Source organism: Salvelinus sp. IW2-2015, linkage group LG2 (genome assembly GCF_002910315.2).
Source record: "Salvelinus sp. IW2-2015 linkage group LG2, ASM291031v2, whole genome shotgun sequence".
NCBI lineage: Eukaryota > Metazoa > Chordata > Actinopteri > Salmoniformes > Salmonidae > Salvelinus > Salvelinus sp. IW2-2015.
The window spans coordinates 28,049,897-28,074,475 of record NC_036839.1 but is presented as its reverse complement, the minus strand read 5'-3'; the positions used below and the strand labels follow the sequence as shown (position 1 = coordinate 28,074,475).

At 43.2% G+C, this 24,579-nt stretch overlaps 1 protein-coding gene across 1 annotated transcript in view; it reads left to right on the top strand.

The window, feature by feature from the left end:
* The window catches only part of LOC111977621 (zinc finger protein 385B), a 174,188-nt gene that overhangs the window by 142,019 nt on the left and 7,590 nt on the right, over window positions 1-24,579 (top strand). Inside the window, exon 5 of the mRNA XM_070448248.1 lies at window positions 19,080-19,269. Coding sequence (XP_070304349.1) covers window positions 19,080-19,269 — 190 coding nt within the window. The remainder of the gene's footprint in view (window positions 1-19,079; window positions 19,270-24,579) is intronic.

The window sequence follows — 24,579 nt, the reverse complement described above, 5'->3', positions numbered from 1 at the left end:
ATTGTGGAGCTAGAGGAGTTAGAGCCCTGTCTATGTTGGTAGATAAGATGAGAGCACCCCTCCAGCTAGGGTGGAGTCCGTCRCTCCTCAACAGGCCAGGCTTGGTCCTGTTTGTGGGTGAGTCCCAGAAAGAGGGCCAATTATCTACAAATTCTATCTTTTGGGAGGGGCAGAAAACAGTTTTCAACCAGCGATTGAGTTGTGAGACTCTGCTGTAGAGCTCATCACTCYCCCTAACTGGGAGGGGGCCAGAGACAATTACTCGATGCCGACACATCTTTCTAGCTGATTTACAGGCTGAATCTATGTTGCGCTTGGTGACCTCTGACTGTTTCATCCTAACATCTGAGAGATGACTAGAAACGATTCGGTTGACCATTTTATGTGTGGATTAATTGTCGGAGTAGAGGACCTTGTACATTTCAGATAAAATAACAACTCAATGTTTATATCCCAGGACAAATTAGCTAGCAACAGCAAGCTAGCTAAATAGGGAAAATTATCTAGCAAGTGCAAGCTAGCTAGCTAAATTGCCATAAATATTTAATGCTTTTTGACTGTGTCCTGCAAATTGACTGGGTTTGACTGGGTATACAAATTATTGCATACCCAAAAACGAAGGCAAGGCCAGCAATACAAGCGGCTTGATGAAAGGCTCCCTGTTAACCAGCTATACTTTGTAAGGGGTTCTTCAACAAAAAGTACACAATATTTTAGGGCAGCGTTGGCCATTCTACCATTCTGCCGCAGAAAACTGCACACTCGCGCTGGTAGCTATCTAGCTACTGGAGGTAGCAAGGATTTTTTTAAATAAATTGCACTAACTGGACACAAAAATAAAGTTCTAAAACCAAGAAAACAATTTATAATATACCTCATCTGTCTCCTGTAATTTGAATTAAAAAATTTTTTTTTTATAATATCCCAAAAATGCTCAACTATCACTTTTCACTTAATCTGTGGCACAATCCCAATACAACTCAATAGGTTAATTCTCTGATCCTAATTCTATGATTGGATGGACACCATGTCAGTTCATACTGCAAAAGCTTTGATTGGTTGGAGGATATCCTCCGGAAGTGGTCATAATTACCATGTATGTCTATGGAAGGGGGTGAGGCCTACGAGCCTCCTAGGTTTTGTATTGAAATCAATATAGCCAGAGGAGGACAGATGTCCTTCGGCTGCACAATGGTGCTACCCCAGACAGTGCTGTTGAAGATACTGTAGACCTTCATTGCAAAAAAGTGTTATTTCATCAATTATTTGATGACATGAATATATTTAATATAGTTTTATCTAAAAAGGATAACATTTTTACTCTTTTTATTTTTATGAAATTTCACTGAGGAGGATGGTCCTCCCCTTCCTCCTCTGAGGAGCCTCCACTGGACCGTACATAGCCTTCTGTGTGATCAGACTGTTTGAGCTCTGTTGTACCCGACAGTGCAGGAGGATATTTTTAGTTTAGACAACCACCGTGTCCTACTGTGTGGCCAGACTGTGGTAGTCTAGCCCTGTGTATACCTGGTTCTAACATGCATCCTTTGTCCTGATCTTGTCCACATTCTGATCGTGCCCACATTTTTAGACAGGTGTATATGATTAAAAGATGCATTATGAACTGTTTGTGATCAGATGTTATAAGTGTAAACGGGCAAGATCAGCACAAGATGAGGACCTTAGGACGCATGTTAGCAGCAGGTATAAACAGGGCTTCTGTAGTACCCCATGGGAAAAGTGTTGTAGACCAAATAGTACAGGTGGACACAACCAAACATGGCCTATTATGTAGTATCCCATGACAGACAAAACATTATAATCTACGAACTGTCCAGAACACAGGAGATTTGGTTCTGGATGCCGAGATGACCAACTGTGTGGCCAGTCTGTTGTGGTCTGTTCTCCCCCATAGGGAAGTGGTAATTACTTCCTGTATTGCCATGTTGTTTCCCTCTGCTGGCCTTGATTAAGGTATTATAACGGGAGATTAATGATATTGGGGTGGCAGAGAGCCCAGTCTGATAGAGGGGTCCCACTGTGAAAAGTAATTGAGGAAAGGTTTCCTCAAAGCGATGAAACAAGACACAGGGTTTATCCCCAATGGCATCCTATGCCATATAAAGTACATTACTTTTGTCCATACCCCTTAGCCAAATACATTTAAACTCAGTTTCACAATTCCTGACATTTAATCCAATTAAAAATTCCCTGTTTTAGGTCAGTTAGGATCACCACTTTATTTTAAGAATGTGAAATGTCAGAATAATAGTATAGAGAATTATTTATTTCAGCTTTTATTTCTTTCATCACATTCCCAGTGGGTCAGAAGTTTACATACACTCAATTAGTATTTGGTAGCATTGCCTTTAAATTGTTTAACTTGGGTCTTGTTTAACAATAAGTTGGGTGAATTTTGGCCCATTCCTCCTGACAGAGCTGGTGTAACTGGTTTGTAGGCCTCCTTGCTCGCACACACCTTTTCAGTTCTGCCCACAAATGTTCTATAGGCTTGAGGTCAGGCTTTGTGATGGCCACTCTAATGCCTTGACTTTGTTGTCCTTAAGCCATTTTGCCACAACTTTGGAAGTATGCTTGGGGTCATTGTCCATTTGGAAGACCCATTTGCAACCAAGCTTTAACTTCCTGACTGATGTCTTGAGATGTTGCTTCAATATATCCACATAATTTGTTATTGTGATACAGTGAATTTAAGTGAAATAATCTGTCTATAAACAATTGTTGGAAAAATGACTTGTGTCATGCACAAAGTAGATGTCCTAACCGACTTGCCAAAACTATAGTTTGTTAGCAAGAAATTTGTGGAGTGGTTGAAAAATGAGTTTTAATGACTCCAACCTAAGTTTTATTTATTTAACCAGGTAGGCTAGTTGAGAACAAGTTCTCATTTACAACTGCGACCTGGCCAAGATAAAGCACAGCAGTTCTACACATACAACAGAGTTACACATGGAATAAACAAACATACAGTCATAATACAGTAGAAAATAGAAAAATCTATATAGTGAGTGCAAATGAGGTAAGGGAATAAATAGGCCATGGTGGCGAAGTAATTACAATATTGCAATTAGACACTGGAATCGTAGATGTGCAGAAGATGAATGTGCAAGTAGATACCACACGGTCCCGTGTGGCTCAGTGGTAGAGCTGGCGCTTGCAACGCCAGGGTTGTGGGTTCATTCCCCACGGGGGACCGGATGAATATGTATGAACTTTCCAATTTGTAAGTCGCTCTGGAGAAGAGCGTCTGCTAAATGACTTAAATGTAAAGTAAATACTGGGGGCAAAGGAGCAAGATAAATAAATAAAACAGTATGAGGATGAGGTAGGTGGATGGGGGTGTTTACAGATGGGCTATGTACAGGTGCAGTGATCTGTGAGCTGCTCTGACAGCTGGTGCTTAAAGCAGTGAGGGAGATATGGGTCTCCAGCGTCAGTGATTTTTGCAGTTCGTTCCAGTCATTGGCAGCAGAGAACTGGAAGGAGAGGCGGCCAAAGGAGGAATTGGCTTGGGGGTGACCAGTGAGATATACCTGCTGAGCGCGTGCTACGGGTGGGTGCTGCTATGGTGACCATTGAGCTGAGATAAGGCGGGGCTTTACCTAGCAGAGACTTGTAGATGACCTGGAGCCAGTGGGTTTTGCGACGAGTATGAAGCGATGGCCAGCCAACGAGAGCATACAGGTCGCAGTGGTGGGTAATATATGGGGCTTGGTGACAAAACGGATGACACTGTGATAGACTGCATCCAATTTGTTGAGTAGAGTGTTGGAGGCTATTTTAAAGATGACATCGCCAAAGTCGAGGATCCGTAGGATGGTCAGTTCGGGCCGGGGCTAGCAAGCAACAGAAGGGCCTTGGGAGGGACGTTGCGACGGAAGAAAGTCTGTTGTGGCCCCTCGTGCTATTATGTTGGCAGACGGATCAGCAGGGCTCCGTGTGGTAAACCAGGCCAATTGGCAGAATAGGTATAGTGGCCAAAGAATTTGTCCGCGTGGGCCTCTTAAGCTTACAGTCCGATGTGCTCTGGACAGCTAGCAGGCCTCGCCTAGCATGCTAGCGGATGGATTTCAGGGGACGAAGCGACGGCGGAGCCAGTTGAGAAAAAACCCATCGGGAGAATCACGTCGGTGGTCCAGTCGGATGAGTCGGCGGGGGTCCAAGCCAGTTGGCAAGAAGAGGTATTGTAGCCCAAGTAGTGGCTGATGGACCTCTTTGGCTAGCCGGAGATGGGCCTATCAAGGCTAGCTCCAGGCTAATTGGTTCTTGCTTCTGGACAGTGACGTTAGCCAGGAGTGGCCACTCGAAAAGCAGCTAGCTAGCTGTGATGATCCAGGTGAAGACAAAAAAGGTTCAGAGCTTACGGTAGAATCCGGAGATATGGAGAAAAATAAGTCCAATTTGCTCTGGTTTGAGTCGCGTGGTGCAGACTGGCGAGAGTTGTCCGTGCTAGAGGTGGCTGATGACGCTAGCAGTGGCTAGCCGACTACAAGCTAGTAGCTTGTTAGCTGGCTAGCTTCTGTTGGAGTTCCGGTTCAGGCGACGGTTCAGACGATGGATCAGCAGGGCTCCGTATGGGTGGTATAGGGCCAAAGAATTTGTCCAATGGGCCTCTTAAGCTAACAGTCCAATGTACTTTAGACAGCTAGCGGGCCGTGGCTAACTAGTAGCCAGTTAAGCTGGTAGCCAGGCTAGCTTTTGATGAGTTGAGTTGAGTTCTTAAGTTTAAATAGCAGATCAGTACCACATTGATGTTGCAGGAGAGTATATTCAGTCCATAGATAGTGAAAAATGGGGGGGGAAACACATGTCCGTCTGCTACGCCATCTTGTATGTAAACTTCTGACTTCAACTGTAAATGCCAGAACCAGACACGAACCTGACACCCTCAGCACACAGGGGACAAACACCTGCCTGGAGTTGACAGCATTCCCTCCCCCATATACGTACGCACATACGCGCTCCAGCAGGTATATCTCTCGGTCACCCCCAAAGGCAATTCCTCCTTTGGCCGCCTCTCCTTCCAGTTCTCTGCTGCCAATGACTGGAACGAACTACAAAAATCCTGAAACTGGAAACACATCTCCCTCACTAGCTTTAAGCACCAGCTGTCAGAGCAGCTCACAGATTACTGCACCTGTACATGCTCTTATAATTTAGCCCAAACAACTACCTCTTCCCCTACAGTATTTATTTATTTATTTTGCTCCTTTGCACCCCATTATTTCTATTCTACTTTGCACATTCCTCCACTGCAAATCTACCGTTCCAGTGTTTTACTGCTATATTGTATTTACTTCGCCACCATGGCCTTTTTTGCTTTACCTCCTTATCTCACCTCATTTGCTCACATTGTATATAGACTAATTTTTCTACTGTATTATTGACTGTATGTTTTTTACTCCATGTGTAACTCTGTTGTTGTTGTATGTGTCGAACTGCTTTGCTTTAATCTTGGCCAGGTCGCAATTGTAAATGAGAACTTCTTCTCAACTTGCCTACCTGGTTAATAAACCTGTCTAGGACACACGTTCCGCTAGCGAAACCCCCCCCACATTCCACTGAAAAGGCAGCGCGGGAATTCAAAAATATTTTTTTGAAATATTTAACTTTCACACATTAACAAGTCCAATACAGCAAATGAAATATAACATCTTGTGAATCCAGCCAACATGTCCGATTTTTTAAATGTTTACAGCGGAAACACCACGTATATTTATGTTAGCTCACCACCAAATCCAAAAAAGCACAGACATTTCTTTTCACACGCACAGGTAGCTTTCACAAAAACCCCAAATAGAGATAGAATTAATCACTAACCTTTGAAAATCTTCATCAGATGAGTCATATAACATCATGTACACAATACATTTATGTTTTGTTCGATAATGTGCATATATATATATAAAAAAAATCTCAGTTTACATTGGCGCGTTACGTGGCAGTAATGTTTTGATTCCAAAACATCTGGTGATTTTGCAGAAATACTCATAATAAACATTGATAAAAGATGCAAGTGTTATTCACATAATTAAAGATAAACTTATCCCTATGCAACCGCTGTGTCAGATTTCAAAATAAACTTTACGGAAAAAGATTAATCTGAGAACGGCGTTTAGAGCACAATCCAGCCAAAGAAATAGTCGCCATTTTGGCGTCAACAAAAGCTACAAAAACACTATAAATATGCACTTACCTTTGAAAAACTTCATCAGAAGGCACTCCCAGGATTCCCAGATCGACAATAAATGACTGAAAAGTTCCATAAAGCCCATCATTTAGCCACTTGTTGTTAGCATGTTCAGCCCAGGAATCCATTTTCATGAGCACAAACAATCCAAAATACTTATTTTCCACCATAATTTGCAAATAAATTCATAAAAAATCCTACAATGTGATTTTCTGGATATTTTTTTCTCATTTTGTCTGTCATAGTTGAAGTGTACCTATGATGAAAATTACAGGCCTCTCTCATCTTTTTAAGTGGAGAGAAACTTCACAATTGGTGGCTGACTAAATACTTTTTGCCCCACTGTATTAAGAAATGCTATAGATGGAAGGAATGTAGTGTGGAAACCTACCAAAAAAGAATTAGGCAACAACAAATTCAGTCTCTTTTAGACAATTTCCTGRACAAAACGCCCCACTATAATAGTGAAGGTGTAAACTTGGCAGTAGAAAATCAAAAATTTATATTTGACCTTTGATAGCTTCCCAATCAAATCWAAAAATTTCAAACAGAAAACCAAAGAAAATGAACAATGACAAATGGTTTATGAAGAATGCAAAAACATAAGAAAGAAATTAAGAAACCTGTCCAACCAAAAACAGAGACCTAGAAAAGTCTATGCCTTCACTATGGTGAATCACTAAAACAATACAGAAATACACTACGGAGAAAAAAAGGAACAGCACGTCAGAAATCAGCTCAATATAATTGAAGAATCCATAGACTAACCACTTCTGGGAAAATTGGAAGACACTAAACAAACACAAGGAATTATCAATCCAAAATGGAGATGTATGGGTAAACCACTTCTCCAATCGTTTTGGCTTTATAACAAAGAACAAACAGCAAAAAAATATACATGATCAAATACAAATCTTAGAATCAACTATTAAAGACTACCAGAGCCCACTGGATTATCAAATCACCTTGAATGAACTACAGGACAAAATAAAAACCCTCCAACCCAAAAAGACCTGTGGTGTTGATGGTATCCTCAATGACATGCTAAAATATACAGACAACAAATTCCAATTTGCTATACTTAAACTCTTTAACATCATCCTTAGCTCTGGCATCTTCCCCAATATTTGGAACCAAGGACTGATCACCCCAATCCACAAAAGTGGAGCCAAATTTGACCCCAATAACTACCGTGGGATATCAAATCAAATCAAATTTATTAGTCACATACACATGGTTAGCAGATGTTAATGCGAGTGTAGCGAATGCTTGTGCTTCTAGTTCTCGACAATGCAGTAATAACCAACAAGTAATCTAACTACAATCCACATACTACTTACCTATACACACACAGTGTAAAGGGATAAAGAATATGTACTAAAAGATATATGAATGAGGTGGTACAGAACGGCTAGGCAAGATGCAGTAGATTGGTATAGAGTAGGTATATACATATGAGATGAGTACTGTAGGGTAGTAAACATAAAGTGGCATAGTTTAAAGTGGCTAGTGTACATGTATACATAAAGATGGCAAGAGCAGTAGATGATAGAGATGACAGTATATACATATGAGATGGGTAATGTAGGGTATGTAAACATTATTTAAGTGGCATTGTTTAAAGTGGCTAGTGGTACATTTTTACATAATTTCCATCAATCCCATTTTTAAAGGGGCTGGAGTTGAGTCAGTATGTTGGCAGCGGCCGTAAATGTTAGTGGTGGCTGTTTAACAGTCTGATGCCTTGAGATAGAAGCTGTTTTTCAGTCTCTCGCGTCCCTGCTTTGATGCACCGTTACTGACCTCGCCTTCTGGATGATAGCGGGTAACAGGCAGTGGCTTGGGTGGTGTTGTCCTTGAGATCTTTTATGGCCTTCCTTGTGACATCGGTGGTTAGGCTGTTCCTGGAGGGCAGGTAGTTTGCCCCCGGTGATGCGTTCTGCAGACCTCACTACCCTCTGGAGAGCCTTACGGTTGTGGGGGAGCCAGTTGCCGTACCCGGCGTGATACAGCCCGACAGGATGCTCTCGATTGTGCATCGTAGAAGTTTGTGAGTGCTTTGGTGACAAGCCGAATTTCTTAGCCTCCTGAGGTTGAAGAGGCGCTGCTGCGCCTTCTTCACGACGCTGTCTGTGTGGGTGGACCAATCAGTTTGTCCGTGATGTGTACACCGAGGAACTTAAAACTTTCCACCTTCTCCACTACTGACCCGTCGATGTGGATAGGGGTGCTCCCTCTGCTGGTTTCCTGAAGTTCCACAATCATCTCCTTTGGTTTGTTGACTTGAGTGTGAGGTTATTTTTCCTGACACCACACTCCGAGGGCCCTCACCTCCTCCCTGTAGGCCGTCTCGTCGTTGTTGGTAATCAAGCCTACCACTGTAGTTTCATTCCGCAAACTTGATGATTGAGTTGGAGGCGTGCATGGCCACGCAGTCGTGGGTGAACAGGGAGTACAGGAGAGGGCTTCAGAACGCACCCTTGTGTGCCCCAGTGTTGAGGATCAGCGGGTGGAGATGTTGTTACCTACCCTCACCACCTGGGGGCGGCCCGTCAGGAAGTCCAGGACCCAGTTGCACAGGCGGGGTCGAGACCCAGGGTCTCGAGCTTGATGACGAGTTTGGAGGTACTATGGTGTTAAATGCTGACTGGTAACGATGAACAGCATTCTCACATGGGTATTCCTCTTGTCCAGATGGGTTAGGGCAGTGTGCAGTGTGGTTGCGATTGCGTCGTCTGTGGACCTATTGGGTCGGTAAGCAAATTGGAGTGGGTCTAGGGTGTCCGGTAGGGTGGAGGGATATGGTCCTTGACTAGTCTCTCAAAGCACTTCATGATGACGGAAGTGAGTGCTACGGGGCGGTAGTCGTTTAGCTCAGTGTACCTTAGCTTTCTTGGGAACAGGAACAATGGTGGCCCTCTGAAGCATGTGGGAACAGCAGACTGGGATAAGGATTGATTGAATATGTCCGTAAACACACCAGCCAGCTGGCTGCGCATGCTCTGAGGACGCGGCTGGAATGCCGTCTGGGCCTGCAGCCTTGGCAGGGTTAAACACGTTTAAATGTTTATCTCACCTCGGCTGCAGTGAAGGAGAGCCCGCAGGTTTTGGTAGGGGGCCGTGCAGTGGCACTGTATTGTCCTCAAAGCGGCAAAAAAGTTGTTTAGCCTGTCTGGAGCAAGACATCCTGGTTCCGGACGGGGCTGGTTTTCTTTTTGTAATCCGTGATTGACTGTAGACCCTGCCACATACCTCTTGTGTCTGAGCTGTTGAATTGCGACTCGATTTTGTCTCTGTACTGGGACTTAGCCTGTTTGATWGCCTTGCGGAGAGAATAGCTACACTGTTTGTATTCGGTCATGCTTCCGGTCACCTTGCCCTGGTTAAAAGCAGTGGTTCGCGCTTTCAGTTTCACGCGAATGCTGCCGTCAATGCGTACTCCTCTCTGTCCAMGATATCCTGGGGTTATGCAACTGTAACCAGGGGAAACCTAAAACTGCGGAGTGTGCAGGAGAGTCTAAGATGAGGAAAGTTATGCTTTCATTGTGGTTATGAGCAACTGTGAGCGAAATGGGAATCGTGGTCTGGCACACCAGTCCGGTTCTTAGAGGACGGTTGTCTAGGGCATGGACTGGGATAGGGGGTTGTAAAGGGACTAAAGGAATGCATAATGATAAGGCCACTGACTAGTCTAGGAAATTGCCTGCAGAACTTGAGTCCACTAGGGCAGGAATCAGTGGGGGGCCAGGATAGTCCAGGAAGGTGACCGGAAGGAGGACGGGCTGGGTGGACAGAGAGGAGCAAGGCACGTCCACGCCGACCTGGGGCGGTGCAGGAGCACTCCTCGGCCTGTCGCTTCCTCGCCTGGTTCTCCTTCTGCGAAAGGTGTTCCAGGGGTGGTCCGACTCCCCGCAGTAGGAGCAGAGACCCTGTTGATGGCAGCGTTGACTTTCCTCAGGGGGAAGGTGCATCATGCCCACCTCCATGGGCTCAGTCTCGCTGGAGGTTCCTGGGAGAGACCTGAAACCCCCAGGATGGGTGACGACGGGCACGCAGGAGATTATCCTGGCGGATGGCCATGGCGATGAGCTGGTCCAGCTTGAGGTCCTCATTGCAACAGGCCAGCTCGGGTCTGGACGTCCGCCTGTAGCCCGCTGTGGAAAACCGTCAACAGGGCCTAGTCGTTCCAGCCAGTGGACGCAGACGCTGTCCTGGACCCCTGGCGTAGACGGAGGAGACGCTCACCTCCCTCTCGGCCCTCTGTAGGGTGGTCGAAAAAGGCACGGAAGAGTTGGGTGAAGCGCTCATAGGACTACACTTCTGGACCGTCCCTCTCACAGATGGCGTGTGCCCACTCCAGAGCCCGGCCTGTCAGCACCGAGATCACCAAGGCCACCTTGTACCTCTCAGAGGCCGTCCCGGCATGACGGGCAAGGTGGAGGTCACACTGCAGGAGAAACCTGCTACAGTGAGCTGGGGTGCCGTCAAACCACTCCAGAAGGGGCAGGTGGACGTTGCTGATCGGATCAGGTGATGTAGATGGTGGTGGGGTGGCTGGACCGACCGCGGGGAGCTGGGAAGGTGGCTGTGTAGTCTGCAGCTGGCGTACGGTCCKTAGGTGCTCGTAGGTGCTCCAGGTACGAGTCGTGGTATAAGAGCTTTGCTCCTATAGCGGAGAGGTCGGGATGTCCTGCTGCTTCCTATTCTCTTGGGTCGGTCATTCTGTCACAAGTGTAGAGAGGAGTAGGGCAGGAGCCAGTCGCAGGTTTAGAACTACTGAGTTTATTAAAGCACCAATATAAAAGCGGGACGAATTCCGAAAGTGCAAAATAATAAAGTACTCAGGAAATAGTAGGAGAGATTCCTCTCAGGAAAACAAGCAACATTTACAATGACCGACAAATACAAATAACAGAGGGAGTATATATACAGCGATAGAGTGGGGATTGGAACCAGGTGTGTGTAATGATGACGAGACAAGTCCAGGGTTGATGAGTGAAGGGCGTTTGCCAGCAGCAGGTTAGGCAGCAGCCAGAAGGCCGGTGACGCCGAATGCCTGAGCTGGACAGGAGGGGGAGCCAATGCGAAAGCTGATGTTACAGCTACCTGAGCCTGACGAGCCAAACATTATAAATAAAGGAGAGCCGCACACTCTAGGAGCTCAGATGCAAAAAGAGTGTGCGGCTCTAGCTCCTAGAGTGTGCGGCTCTCCTTTATTTTTAAGTTTTCTACTCCGCTAGCCAGCACCTCGCCTATATAGGTGTGCGTTTCCTTTTCTTCTAGAGCCAAACATTAAAGACATTTTATGAGCCCAAGCCCAAAAAAGCCCAAATGATTGTGCCACCATCCAGTACATAGCCTATGGTGACTCCCTGCTTAAATAAAGATGTAATAAAAATGTAATATATAGGCTACGGCACATTACACACGACAGAAAAACATAAAAGGCCATAGAAGTAGCTATTCTGTCTTGGTAAATAAATGAAACAAGCTTCAGTAGGCTAATATTTTTGAGTGTGTACTGGATTAATGTAGTGTATTGTATTATACGGACTGGAATTACGCACCTCGTTCAAACCATGAAGATGGGAGAAAACATGCAATGCTCTGTTTACATATATAATATATATCTAAATCTTGAACAGGATTACCTATTTTGGATTCAATTTGAATGGAGTTGATGGAGAGAGAGAAAGACAGAGTGCTCAAGTACGCACTGAGTTGAAGCAATGATATTCGAGTGGTATATTGTTATAAAACTCTTCAGCTGCAAATATAAAAAAAGTATCTTTACAATAAAAAAATWAAGTGACAGATGGAGATGGAGATGTGTATATTAGACGCGCATGCAGTCCTTATATTATCCTACTGTAGCATAGGCTATGCTGCAGCAAATGTAGGCCTACCTGTGACAAGAAAAAAGATGATAAGATGATAGATGCATTGTGGACTGCATTCCATAGCCTACTAAGATGTGCTGTCTGTCCCCAACCTGAGCATTGATGACTGATCTGCATGCAGATAGCAGAGAGAAGGCCATAGAGAAACCAGATTTAGAAAGGCATATAATTGAACAGTTCCATTTCACGTCATGCTTCTACACCTGCATTGCTTGCTGTCTGGGGTTTTAGGCTGGGTTTCTGTACAGCACTTTGAGATATCAGCTGATGTAAGAAGGGCTATATAAATACATTTGATTTGATTTGATTTGTGTTACTTTTTATTTGGTAAATATTTTCTTAACTCTTCTTGAACTGCACTGTTAGTTAAGGGCTTGTAAGTATGCATTTCATGGTAAGGTCTACACTTGTTGTATTCGGCGCATGTGACAAATAAAGTTTGATATGATTTAACCCAGTTCCCTCTATTCAACCCTACTCTGAAGCCACTCACCACTCTGTTAACCTAAAGAGAAGGCCCTGTTGAAGTGTCAGATCGATTTGGCCCTGTGTCACTAATCCTGACATATTTAATATTAAATTATACCTTAATCCTCTGTCAAACTTATGCCACTCTCTGTACTGTATTAAGGCACAGCAGACCTGTTCTTGTTATTCTTTTGTTGGTCATAACACACAGGAATTATTTTGGCCCAGTACATTGAAGGTGATGTGCATTGGGATTTCCTATGCACTCATCATCACACATTGGAGGAAATAGAAAGTGCTTTAAGTAAGCCTTGGTCTGTCTCCCAAATGGCACCCTAATCCAAATATAGTGCACTACTTTTGGCCAGAGCCCTATGGGCCCTGTTTTGAAAAAGGTGCACGATAAAGGGAATATGGTGCTATTTGGGATGCCCTCTTGGATTAGATAACAAAGTGGCTTAAAGGAAACATGATTACACACACTGTACTTCCTTTTGATGGTGTTACATTAAAGCCTCACGTCCTCTTAGTACTGGCACTCTGGTGGTTGTCTGCCTTGTTGCTTATGCAGTGCAGGAAAGACTTATGTCTCAAGCAGAGCTCATTAAAGCACCAATGCCTCTCCATCCCCATTCTGCTGCTGTTGTGAGTGTAAAACTGAGGAGTGTAATTTAAGACCTTGTATTATTCGGAGTGCTGGAGCTGTAGCTGTTATAGCGTCTCTGTGTCATCCAATCCTGGAGCCAGAGGGGCGAGGAGAGGAGAGGAGCCGATGCCTACGGACGCCGGAGCACCTCCATGATGAGATTCTAATGGAGTTTCAAGTGAGGAACAATTTCTCATAGAGTCTGTCCCAAATGGCACCCAATTCCCTGCCTAGTAAACTACTTTTGATCAGAGCSCTATGGTGCAGTATATAGTGAGTAGGGTGCAATTTGGGATGTACCCACAGAGCTTTTGTTTCCAGCTAAGGAGCGATATAATTCTACAATAGAATGAGAAAACAGCTGTTAAATATACAGTACTGTTCTGTATTCAGGAAGGCCTGTCGCTAGGTAACCGTATAGTGAGCACACCACACAGCAAATAAAATGCACTCACTAGGGGTGCGTTCATAAATTCACTCTGATTTCAGAACACTTGTCTGAGTGTGCAAGAGAGCAGAATTACTCATGAATATGACCGGTGTCTGTAAACATCGGCAAAGAAAAAAGAATTACATTRTTGCCAGCAGCACAGTTACAGTCACCAATGCTCTAGATAACATGAAAACATCTTGAAATATTAAGAGTAAACTGTTCTGACAGGTTTTTTTATTGCTTAAATGGAAAGGCATTTAGAATTGCCACCATCTTTAAACCCAATTTATTATATATTTAAGATACATTGTCGCCTGACAATGTTTACAGTGTGGTAGCTATCTCTGATGTTGGTTAGGTTTTTAGTGGAATGTTATTGTATTTCACATCAAGCCTTGCTACCCTTTAAGTACATTTTTGACCCTGAATACACAGATTTAGAAATTGAGTTTAGGCCTATTACGTTTCCATACAAGCTTAGTTAGCCCTTATATTATGACTGTAAAATAGCGTTCAAGTCAAAGTCTGTGGTACTTAACGTCCTCAATTACAGATGTAGGATCTGAATTGGAGCAGTTTGCTACAGCAGAAAAATAATCTTGCAGCAACAGGAAATGTAAATGATTATGTGGATTATAATTCATGGACATTTTTGTAGGGGTTGAAACATTTTCCATAAGGGAAAATCAAGTCTGAAATTTCAAAGTGGAAATCACAAACTTCAGAAGCCTTTTTAAACCTCAAATACACTACAAGTTTTACATTTCCTGTATTGCAGAAATGTTCTCCTGCAACAGGGTGATCAAATGAAGATTCTACATCTCTAGAACATTTTATGAGCCAGAGGTTTATCTGCATCTGTAATGGTACCCTAAACCCTTCATAGTCAACACTTTATAGGGAATAGGGTGCCATTTGGGACACCTTTAATAGGGAATAGGGTGCCATTTGGGAAACACCCTTAGAAATGACTCATATTAGTTAAGGGCTTCTGATTAATGTGTCCAGCAGTGGTTTATGTGCAGCCTCTATAAAATAAATATGTATTTATTTTATATTTAATGAATAATTTTAATTGAGTAGTTATGCTTGAGGTTAAACCCATAGGCAAACTGACAGGTTTATAAAATATTTATATATTATGTTTTTTTCCTTACTTTGTTAAAGAGCCTTTCGATGCAGTATTTTGCAATAGAAATGAAACATTAACAGATTGGCTACCAACTTTACTGACATAACCCTATCTAGACTACACTCACCAGAATKTTGCACCATGTTCCTTTTTAGTTCTCCTGCTGGTGTTTCAGATTGGTCACTGGTAGTTGAAGAAACTTAGAGAGAAGGAGAGAGAATATCATAAGAAGTGTATGTTTGAAGTCGGACCAATATTAAATGAGTACAGTTAAGCTTCAGGGAAGAGAGAAGACAGACATTAWTATAATGGGCAGTACCTCTTGATGATACCCTAACCTCTTTTCCTCAACCATTTTGGGCTAAATTGAAGAGACAGATACATATAATCGAGATGAAAGCAAAGCAGCCAGGCAGGCTAAAGCAAACACTTAAAGTATTTGAACGTTTTCAATAGTAGTTGAACCCATGTCTGCTAGTAGTAGTACTGCTGCTGGGTATTGTCATTGTAAAGGTTGCTTAATGTTGTGTGTTGGTGCTTTGCCTCCTACATTAACATGATTACCAAGGCCAAGGAGAGCATTAGAAGAGTTAAATGTAACAAGATAAGTGGAGGAGGCTGGAAAACGAGAGGTGATAGCTGCGTCCCAAACGGCACCCTATTCTCTGTAGAGTGCACTACTTTTCACCAGGGCCCTTAGGACTCTGGTCAAAAGTAGTGCAYTATTAAGGAATAGGGTGCCGTTTGGGACATATACAATGTCTTTCTGTCTTTGTTTCAGAGGTTTCCTTCCAGTGAGCAATTCATTTTAATTAGCTATGATTAATTTAGTGGGTGTTTCTTAACACTTAACAGGATGATATTTGGTTTCTGAAGAAGACATAGTGGAGTAAAAAAAGACCCAAAGGCCAGGCCACTCCAGATTAAGCCTGTCTTTAAAGATCCAATGCATCCATTTTTATCTCAATATCAAATCATTTCTGGGTAACAATTAGGTACCTTACTGTGATTGTTTTCAATTAAAATGTTCTGGGAGTGGTATGAGTGGAGAGGGGAAAATTGAAACTAGCGAGGTTGGGAACTGTCTTTCTTATTGATCTATTAGGCCTCATTTACCACCTGTTGATGTCACCAGGCAGGYCAAAACTCCCTCCCACCAAATCAGGCTGAAATGTCAAGCGATCTTTTCAAAGAGCTCTTACACTAAAAGGGCATTATCATAATTTTCACAATTTCACAGTATTATTCCAACCTCATAGTGTGGGAATATAAAACAGAGGAAAACTATGCCMCAACACAGCATCTGCTCCTCAATTATAGCCTCAGTTGGACTGGGAAAGAAACAGACAAACACACCAATAATATATCCCACAAAGAGAAACCAAGTTTCAAGTGTATTTGCCATGTGTAATGCATACTCACTGGAGTTCTCATCATAATGAATATGTCCAGATTAGTTGTTGCTGAAAGCCCAACTTAACTAGGCCACAACACCACACACATCTGCCGACCCTATCTAGTTGCCTTACTAAGAGTGGAAAAGAAAACAGCTATAATAYCATAACACACTGCAAACGTAGAAATCATGGCACATTCTTTTTTCAATTCACTTTTATTAAGTCTATCAGGTTTTATTTTATATTTATTTGGTCAAGTAGTAACAGTTATTATTAAGAGTAACCAATACGTGTTTAGATTGACATGGAGTCTGCCAGGCCTAAAATCTACACCAACATTACAGTATCTAGACCAACAGTTTTTAGGAAGGAGTTATGGCACCAAGGTGAGGTTGGATGACTGGATATGCTCTGTGACTGTGACAGTGGTGAACTGAGAGCAAAAGGTGATAAGTTGTGACAGCTGACTGTGACTGAGGTGAACTGAGAGAGAAAGGTAGTAGTTGTGACAGCTGACTGTGACTGAGGTGAACTGAGAGAGAAAGGTAGTAGTTGTGACAGCTGACTGTGACTGAGGTGACTGAGAGAGAAGGTAGTAGTTGTGACAGCTGACTGTGACTGAGGTGAACTGAGAGAGAAAGGTAGTAGTTGTGACAGCTGACTGTGACTGAGGTGAACTGAGAGAGAAAGGTAATAGTTGTGACAGCTGGCGTGAAACCTGAACACTCATAGCGCATAATTGGCTGATTCATCTTAGATAGTTCAGTGATTCAGTCGGGATATAGGGCTGCACACATACACACACACAAACACACATACACCCACGCACGCACACACACACACACACACACACACACACAACACACACACACACCACACACACACACACACACACACACACACACACACACACACACACACCACACACCACACACACACACACACACACACACACACACACACCACACATACACACACACAAACACACATACACCCACGCATGCACACACACACACACACACACACACACACACACACACACACACACACACACACACACACACACACACACACACACACACACACAACACACACACACACACACACACACACAGCAAAGGCATCCGGCAGCCACTGCAGTACAGGAGTGAGTGTGTCATGAGCATGCAAGGAAAGCAGCAGTACTGCAGAACAGAACAGTCATAGGATGGCTGTCACTGACTGTTTAGCAGTACCATGGAGGAAACATGGACTAGACAGGCGTGGGGGGAACAACGTAGTGAAGCCAGACAGGAAAATAGAGAAAGAAAAGAGGGGGAGGGAGAGGAGGAGTGGGGGGTGGGGGGGGGGGGGGTTTGGAAGAGAGGGTATGATAAGTAAAAAATGGGGTGAGTGATGGGGAGGAGAGCGAGAGAGAGAGACGAGAGAGAGAGAGAAGAGAGAGAGAGAGAGAGAGAGAGAGAGAGAGAGAGAGAAGAGAGAGAGAGAGGGGTGGCAGAGAGCAAGAGTGTGAGACAGAGAGAGAGAGAGAGAAATGCTGAGAAAGAGGTTGGTTTTCAAGAGCATCGGGCCAACTCCATTCACGAGACTGACGCTTGGCCCTCAAGCTATAAATGTCTCTATAAAATCTGTCTACTACTCCTCAGATTGCTGACATAATGTACTGTATATTGAACCTCAGGTGTCTGTAATGGAGAACAAATGCAAACACTAGTCATTGTGATCCAAAAGACAGGTTTTAACAGTGTGCCCGCTGTGTTTCTCTCTTAGACAGCTCTATGTGTACAATAGAATGAGCATAGCCTGGAGGAGCAGCTGTTGAGTAATACACTGATATCATTAACAACACCACCTACTAAAGAAAGGTGTTTACAAATACTGTATGTTAGCCTTTTTTCCATGTTACTCACTTCTGCGTACTCCAATCAGGAAATTTGATGTCATTGACAACTACAGTACATCTACTGTAGGTAACAGACAGGTTTACTCGCTTCTCTGTATCGACAGTATGTTAGCCTTTTTCTAGTGTGTACTCTCATCTGGTACTCTTTCAGTTGTTAATTATCTTATCTTTGCAAAATATCTATTATTAAAGGATCGTTCCACTATATCTATTCATAAATGCTTTCTTAGAAAACATATTGAAATCAGGGCTGGAAATGAAGGTGAAATATCAGTTATCAGGAAAGCAGATCTTTAAACCCTTCTTTCATTCATACAACACACCATATCCACACACACACACACACACACACACACACACACACACACACACACACACACACACACACCACACACACACACACCACACACACACACACCACACACACACACACACACCACACACCACACACACACACACACACACACACACACTTTCTCCCGTCGGCTTTATGAAAATCCTAATACTCTGATCCGCTCTACAAATCAAACACATTCAAGCATCTCTCTCATTTTCCCTCTGATTGGGCCTGCCTATTGAAAGCTGTGTTTGAGAGAGAGTGATTGAAGAGTGTGTATTTTAAGGTTACTCCCCAGAGACTTTCAGCTTGTTCTGTTTAGTCTCTCCTTAACTCTCATAAACACCCATCTCACAATAATGTCCACAAATACCTTCACACAGCACTCTCCCTAAACAGTGTATTACTACACATTGTAATAATTTTTGTAAACTGGTTTTACAGGTCAACACTCTGTTACAAAGTAAAGAGGTTGTGTTTTGTGTGTGTGTGGTGTGTGTGTATGCGGTGTGCGTGTGTGTCTGTGTCTGTGTCTGTGTCTGTGTGTCCGTGAATGCCCCCCGCGTGTGTGATTGCAGTTCATGATGTGAGACTAAGACCCGTTGGTGTGAGAAACAAGTCTGATTGCATGGTTCATTTGTTCTCCTTCTAGAGCCAAGCCGCAGGCACACTACACAAGGCAGTAAACATGCCAAGAAGCTCAAAGCACAGGAGAACACCAAGAATAAGCCACCCAAGAGTTCCCCTCCTCCTCCTACTCTCCTCCTTCCCTGGACAGTGCAATGAAATCACCACCACCACCTCACCCAACTCTGTCATGGCCCGCAACTCTGACAAATCAGGTATATGGAACCTTTGGTCTTGTATGTCATCCATTCCTCTCCATGCTTTAGTCTTGCATGTCATCCATTCCTCTTCATGCTTCAGTCTTGTTTGTCATCCATTCTTTCCATGCTTCAGTCCTGTATGTCATCCTTCCTCTCCATGCTTCAGTCTTGTATGTCATCCATTCTCTTCATGCTTCAGTCTTGTTTGTCATCCATTCTTTTCCATGCTTCAGTCCTGTATGTCATCCATTTCCTCTTCATGCTTCAGTCTTGTTGTCATTTCCATTCCTCTCCATGCTTCAGTCCTTGTAGTCATCCATTCCTCTCCATGCTTCAGTCTTGTATGTCATCCATTCTTCTCCATGCTTCAGTCTTGTATGTCATCCATTCCTCTTCATGCTTCAGTCTTGTTTGTCATCCATTCCTCTTCATGCTTCAGTCTTGTTTGTCATCCATTCCTTCACCATGCTTCAGTCTTGTTTGTCATCCATTCCTCTTCATGATTCAGTCTTGTATGTCATCCATTCCTCTCCATGCTTCAGTCTTTTGTTTGTCATCCATTCCTCTCCATGCTTCAGTCTTGTATGTCATCCATTCCTCTCCATGCTTCAGTCTTGTTTGTCATCCATTCCTCTCCATGCTTCAGTCTTGTATGTCATCCATTCCTCTCCATGCTTCAGTCTTGTATAGGGGAAAGACGATAATATTTAATGTCTAATGTATAGGTGAATATAGTCAGAATATACCAGATGTATGGTAAGCATGTTACCAACCAAGGAAGAAAAGAAAGCTTCAAATCCAAAGCAAAGTGTTGTAAAATGTACATTTGCAGTCATTTCTGTTGAATCTTGATTTTTTTAAAGTCACACTATCTGGCCTCACATCTGAGGAAAGCCCAGCAGAAGGTTAGAGGGCTTCAGAAATTTCATCCCATGGTCAAAAGTAGTGCTCTGTATAGGTGATAGGGTGCCATTTGGGACACAGACAGAAACTCCCTGCTCAGCCCTCTAATGTAGAGTTACATCTTCAGAGATTAGGTAGAAGTTCTATAACGTACTAGCACTGACTTTGCTGGAAAGGAAAAATGAACTTACTATGACTGTGATATGTGGTTATCTCACCTAGCTATATTAAGATGAATGCACTAATTATAAGTCACTCTGGATAAGAGCGTCTGCTAGATGACTAAAATGTAAATGTAAAATATAATGAGCCAACGATGCTACTCATTAATATTGTTTGTCTGCATGCCACGGCACCTAATTCCCTATATACAGTGCATTCGGAAAGTATTCAGACCCCTTCCCTCTTTCCACATATTATAATGTTACAGCCTTATTATTAAATGGATTAAATTCATGTTTTTCCTCATCAATCTACACACAATACCCCATAATGATAAAGTGAGAAAAAAATATATATACTTATTTACATAAGTATTTTGACCCTTTGCTATGAGACTCGAAATTGAGCTCAGGTGCATCCTGTTTCCATTGATCATCCTTGAGATGTTTCTACAACTTTATTGGAGTCCACCTGTGGTAAATTCAATTGATTGGACATGATTTGGAAAGGCACACACCTGTCTATATAAGGCCCCGCAGTTGACAGTGCATGTCAGAGCAAAAACCAAGCCATGAGGTTGAAGGAATTGTCCGTTGAGCTCCGAGACAGGATTGTGTCGAAGTACAGATCTGAGGAAGGGTACCAAAAACTGTCTGCAGCATTGAAGGTCCCCAAGAACACAGTGGCCTCCATCATTCTCAAGTGGAAGAAGTTTGAAACCACCAAGAATCTTCCTAGAGCTGGCCGCTGAGCAATCGGGGGAGAAGGGCCTTGGTCAGGGAGGTGACCAAGAAGCCGATGGTCACTCWGACAGAGCTCCAGAGTTCCACTGTGGAGACGGGAGAACCTTCCAAAAGGACAACCATCTCTGCTGCGCTCCACAAATCAGGCCTTTATGATCCAGTCGCCAGACGGAAGCCACTCCTCGGTAAAAGGCACATGACAGCCTGCTTAGAGTATGCCAAAAGGCACCTAAAGGACTCTCAGACCATGAAAAACAAGATTATCTGGTCTGATGAAACCAAAATTGAACTCCTTGGCCTGAATGCCAAGCGTCACTTCTGGAGGAAACCTGGCACCATCCCTACGGTGAAGCACGGTGGTGGCAGCATCATGCTATGGGGATGTTTTTCAGCGGCAGGGACTGGAAGACTAGTCAGGACCGAGGGAAGATGAATGAAGCAAAGTACAGAGAGATCCTTGATGAAAACGAGCTCCAGAGTGCTCAGGACCTCAGACTGGGGCAAAGGTTCACCTTCCAACAGGACAACGACCCTAAGCACAAAGCCAAAACAACGCAGGAGTGGCTTCGGGGCAAGTCTCTGAATGTCCTTGAATGGCCCAGCAAGAGCCCGGACTTAAACCCAATCGAACATCTTTGGAGAGACCTGAAAATCAAATCAAAGCTGGGACTGAAAAACAGCTTCTATCTCAAGTCCGTCAGACTGTTAAATAGCCGTCACTAGCACAGAGAGGCTGCTGCCTACATACAGACTTGAAATCATTGGCCACTTTTAATAAATGGAACACTAGTCACTTTAATAATGTCACTTTAATCATGTTTGCATATCTTGCATTACTCATCTCATATGTATATACTGTATTCTATACTATCTATTTCATCTTAGCCTATTCCGCTCTGACATTGCTCATCCACATATGAATATATTCTTATTCCATTCCTTTACTTAGATTTGTGTGTAGTAGGTAGTTGTTGTGAAATTGTTCGATATTACTTTTTTGATATTCCTGCACTGTCAGAACTAGAACCACAAGAATTACGCTACACTCGCAATAACATCTGCTAAACATGTGTATGTGACCAATAAAATTATATTTAATTTGATTTGATTCAGCAAAGTACTGAGTAAAGGGTCTGAATACATATGTAAATGTGATATTTCACCTTTTGTTTTGCTAAAATTTCTAAAAACCTGTTTTTGCTTTGTGATTATGGGGTATTGTGTTTAGATTAATGAGGGGGGAATAACAATTTAATCCATTTCAGAATAAGGCTGTAACCTAACAAAATGTGAAAAAAGTCAAGGGGTCTGAATACTTTCCGAATGCACTGTAGTGCACTACTTTTGATGAGAGCCCTATGTAGTGCACTGCATAGGGAATAGGGTGCCATGTGGGACACAGTCTGTGTCTTTTCACACAGTGCGTGTCACAGACTATCTAGTTGGATGTCTGGGATGATTCTCTTCTCTCTGATGGTCGCTTCCATGGTGCCATATTAATACAAGCCTCTGTTTAGACACACGTTGCGTCCCAAATGGCACCCTATTCCTTATGTAGTTTACTACTTTTCACCTGAGCCATATGGGCTTTGGTCAAAAGCAGTTCAGTACATGGGAATAGGGTACCATTTGGGATGCAGGCTCACTCTCTGTCGGGGGGATGCTGTTGTTGATCTCACTGGGTTCTGGCAAACAAAAAGGCTGAAGTCAGATTCAGTTTAACTAGAGAGAGTTGAAGAACTAAATCAGGGGTCGGCAACAATAGTCAATTATAGTCATTTACAACATTAACAATGTCTACGCTGTATTTCTGATCAATTTGATGTTATTGTAATGGACAATTTTTTTTGCTTTTCTTTWAAAAAACAAGGAMATTTCTAAGTGACCCCAAACTTTTGAACGGTAGTGTATACTGTATATTTTTGTTGAATTCCTGGTGTTTTTTTAATATCTCTCTTAAAACTGGCAGCATCATTAAATAGTACCCGCAAAACACCAGTCTCAACGTCAACAGTGAAGTGGCGACTCCGGGTTCCTGGCCTTCTAGGCAGAGTTTCTCTGTCCAGTGTCTGTGTTCTTTTTCCCATCTTAATCTTTTCTTTTTATTGGCCAGTCTGAGATATGGCTTTTTCTTTGCATCTCTGCCTAGAAGGCCAGCATCCCGGAGTCGCCTTTTCACTGTTAACGTTGAGACTGGTGTTTTGCGGGTACTATTTAATGAAGCTGCCATTTGAGGACTTGTGAGGCGTCTGTTTCTCAAACTAGACACTCTAATGTACTTGTCTTCTTGCTCAGTTGTGCACCAGGGCCTCCCACTCCATTTTCTATTCTGGTTAGAGACAGTTTGCGCTGTTTTGTGAAGGGAGTAGTACACAGCGCTGTACGAGATCTTCAGTTTCTTGGCAATTTCTCACATGGAATAGCCTTCATTTCTCAGAACAAGAATAGACTGATGAGTTTCAGAAGAAAGTTATTTCTTTCTAGMCATTTTGAGCCTGTAATCGAACCCACAAATGCTCATGCTCCACATACTCAACTAGTCTAAAGAAGGCCAGTTTTATTGCTTCTTTAATCAGGACAACAGTTTTCAGCTGTGCTAACATAATTGCAAAAGGGTTTTCTAATGATCAATTAGCCTTTTAAAATTATAAACTTGGATTAGCTAACACGTGCCATTAAAAATCAGCCGTTTCCAGCTACAATATTAATTTACAAAATTAACAATTTCTACACTGTATTTCTGATCAATTTGATATTATTTATATAGACAAAAAATGTGCTTTTCTTTAAAAAAACAAGGACATTTCTAGGTGACCCCAAACTTTTGAACGGTAGTGTCACGCCCTGGCTATAGAGAGGTTTTTTATTCTCTATTTTGGTTAGGCCAGGGTGTGACTAGGGTGGGCAGTCTATGTTCTTTTTTCTATGTTGTTGTATTTCTGTGTTTGGCCTGGTATGGTTCTCAATCAGAGGCAGCTGTCGATCGTTATCTCTGATTGAGAATCATACTTAGGTAGCCTGTTTTCCATTTTTGTGTTGTGGGTGATTGTTTCCTGTTAGTGTATGTTCACCTTGCAGGACTGTTAGTTTGTCGTTTTTTTGTTGTTTTTGTTCAGTGTTCAGTCGTTCTATTAATAAGATGAACACTTACCACGCTGCACCTTGGTCCTCCTCTCTTTCTCCCGACGACAATCGTGACAGAATCACCCACCAAAAGAGGACCAAGCAGCGTGGTATAGAGAGGCAGCGATCTCTGGACTCATGGACATGGGAGGAGATTTTGGACGGCAAGGGACCCTGGGCACAGGCTGGGGAATATCGGCGCCCCAAGGAAGAACTGGAAGCAGCGAAAGCTGAGCGGCGGCGGTATGAGGAGTTAGCACGGCAGTGCGACAGGCACGAGAGGCAGCCCCCCAACATTTGGGGGGGGGCACACGGGGAGATTGGCGGAGTCAGGCGATAGACCTGAGCCAACTCCCCGTGCTTACCGGAAGAAGCGCAGTACTGGTCAGGCACC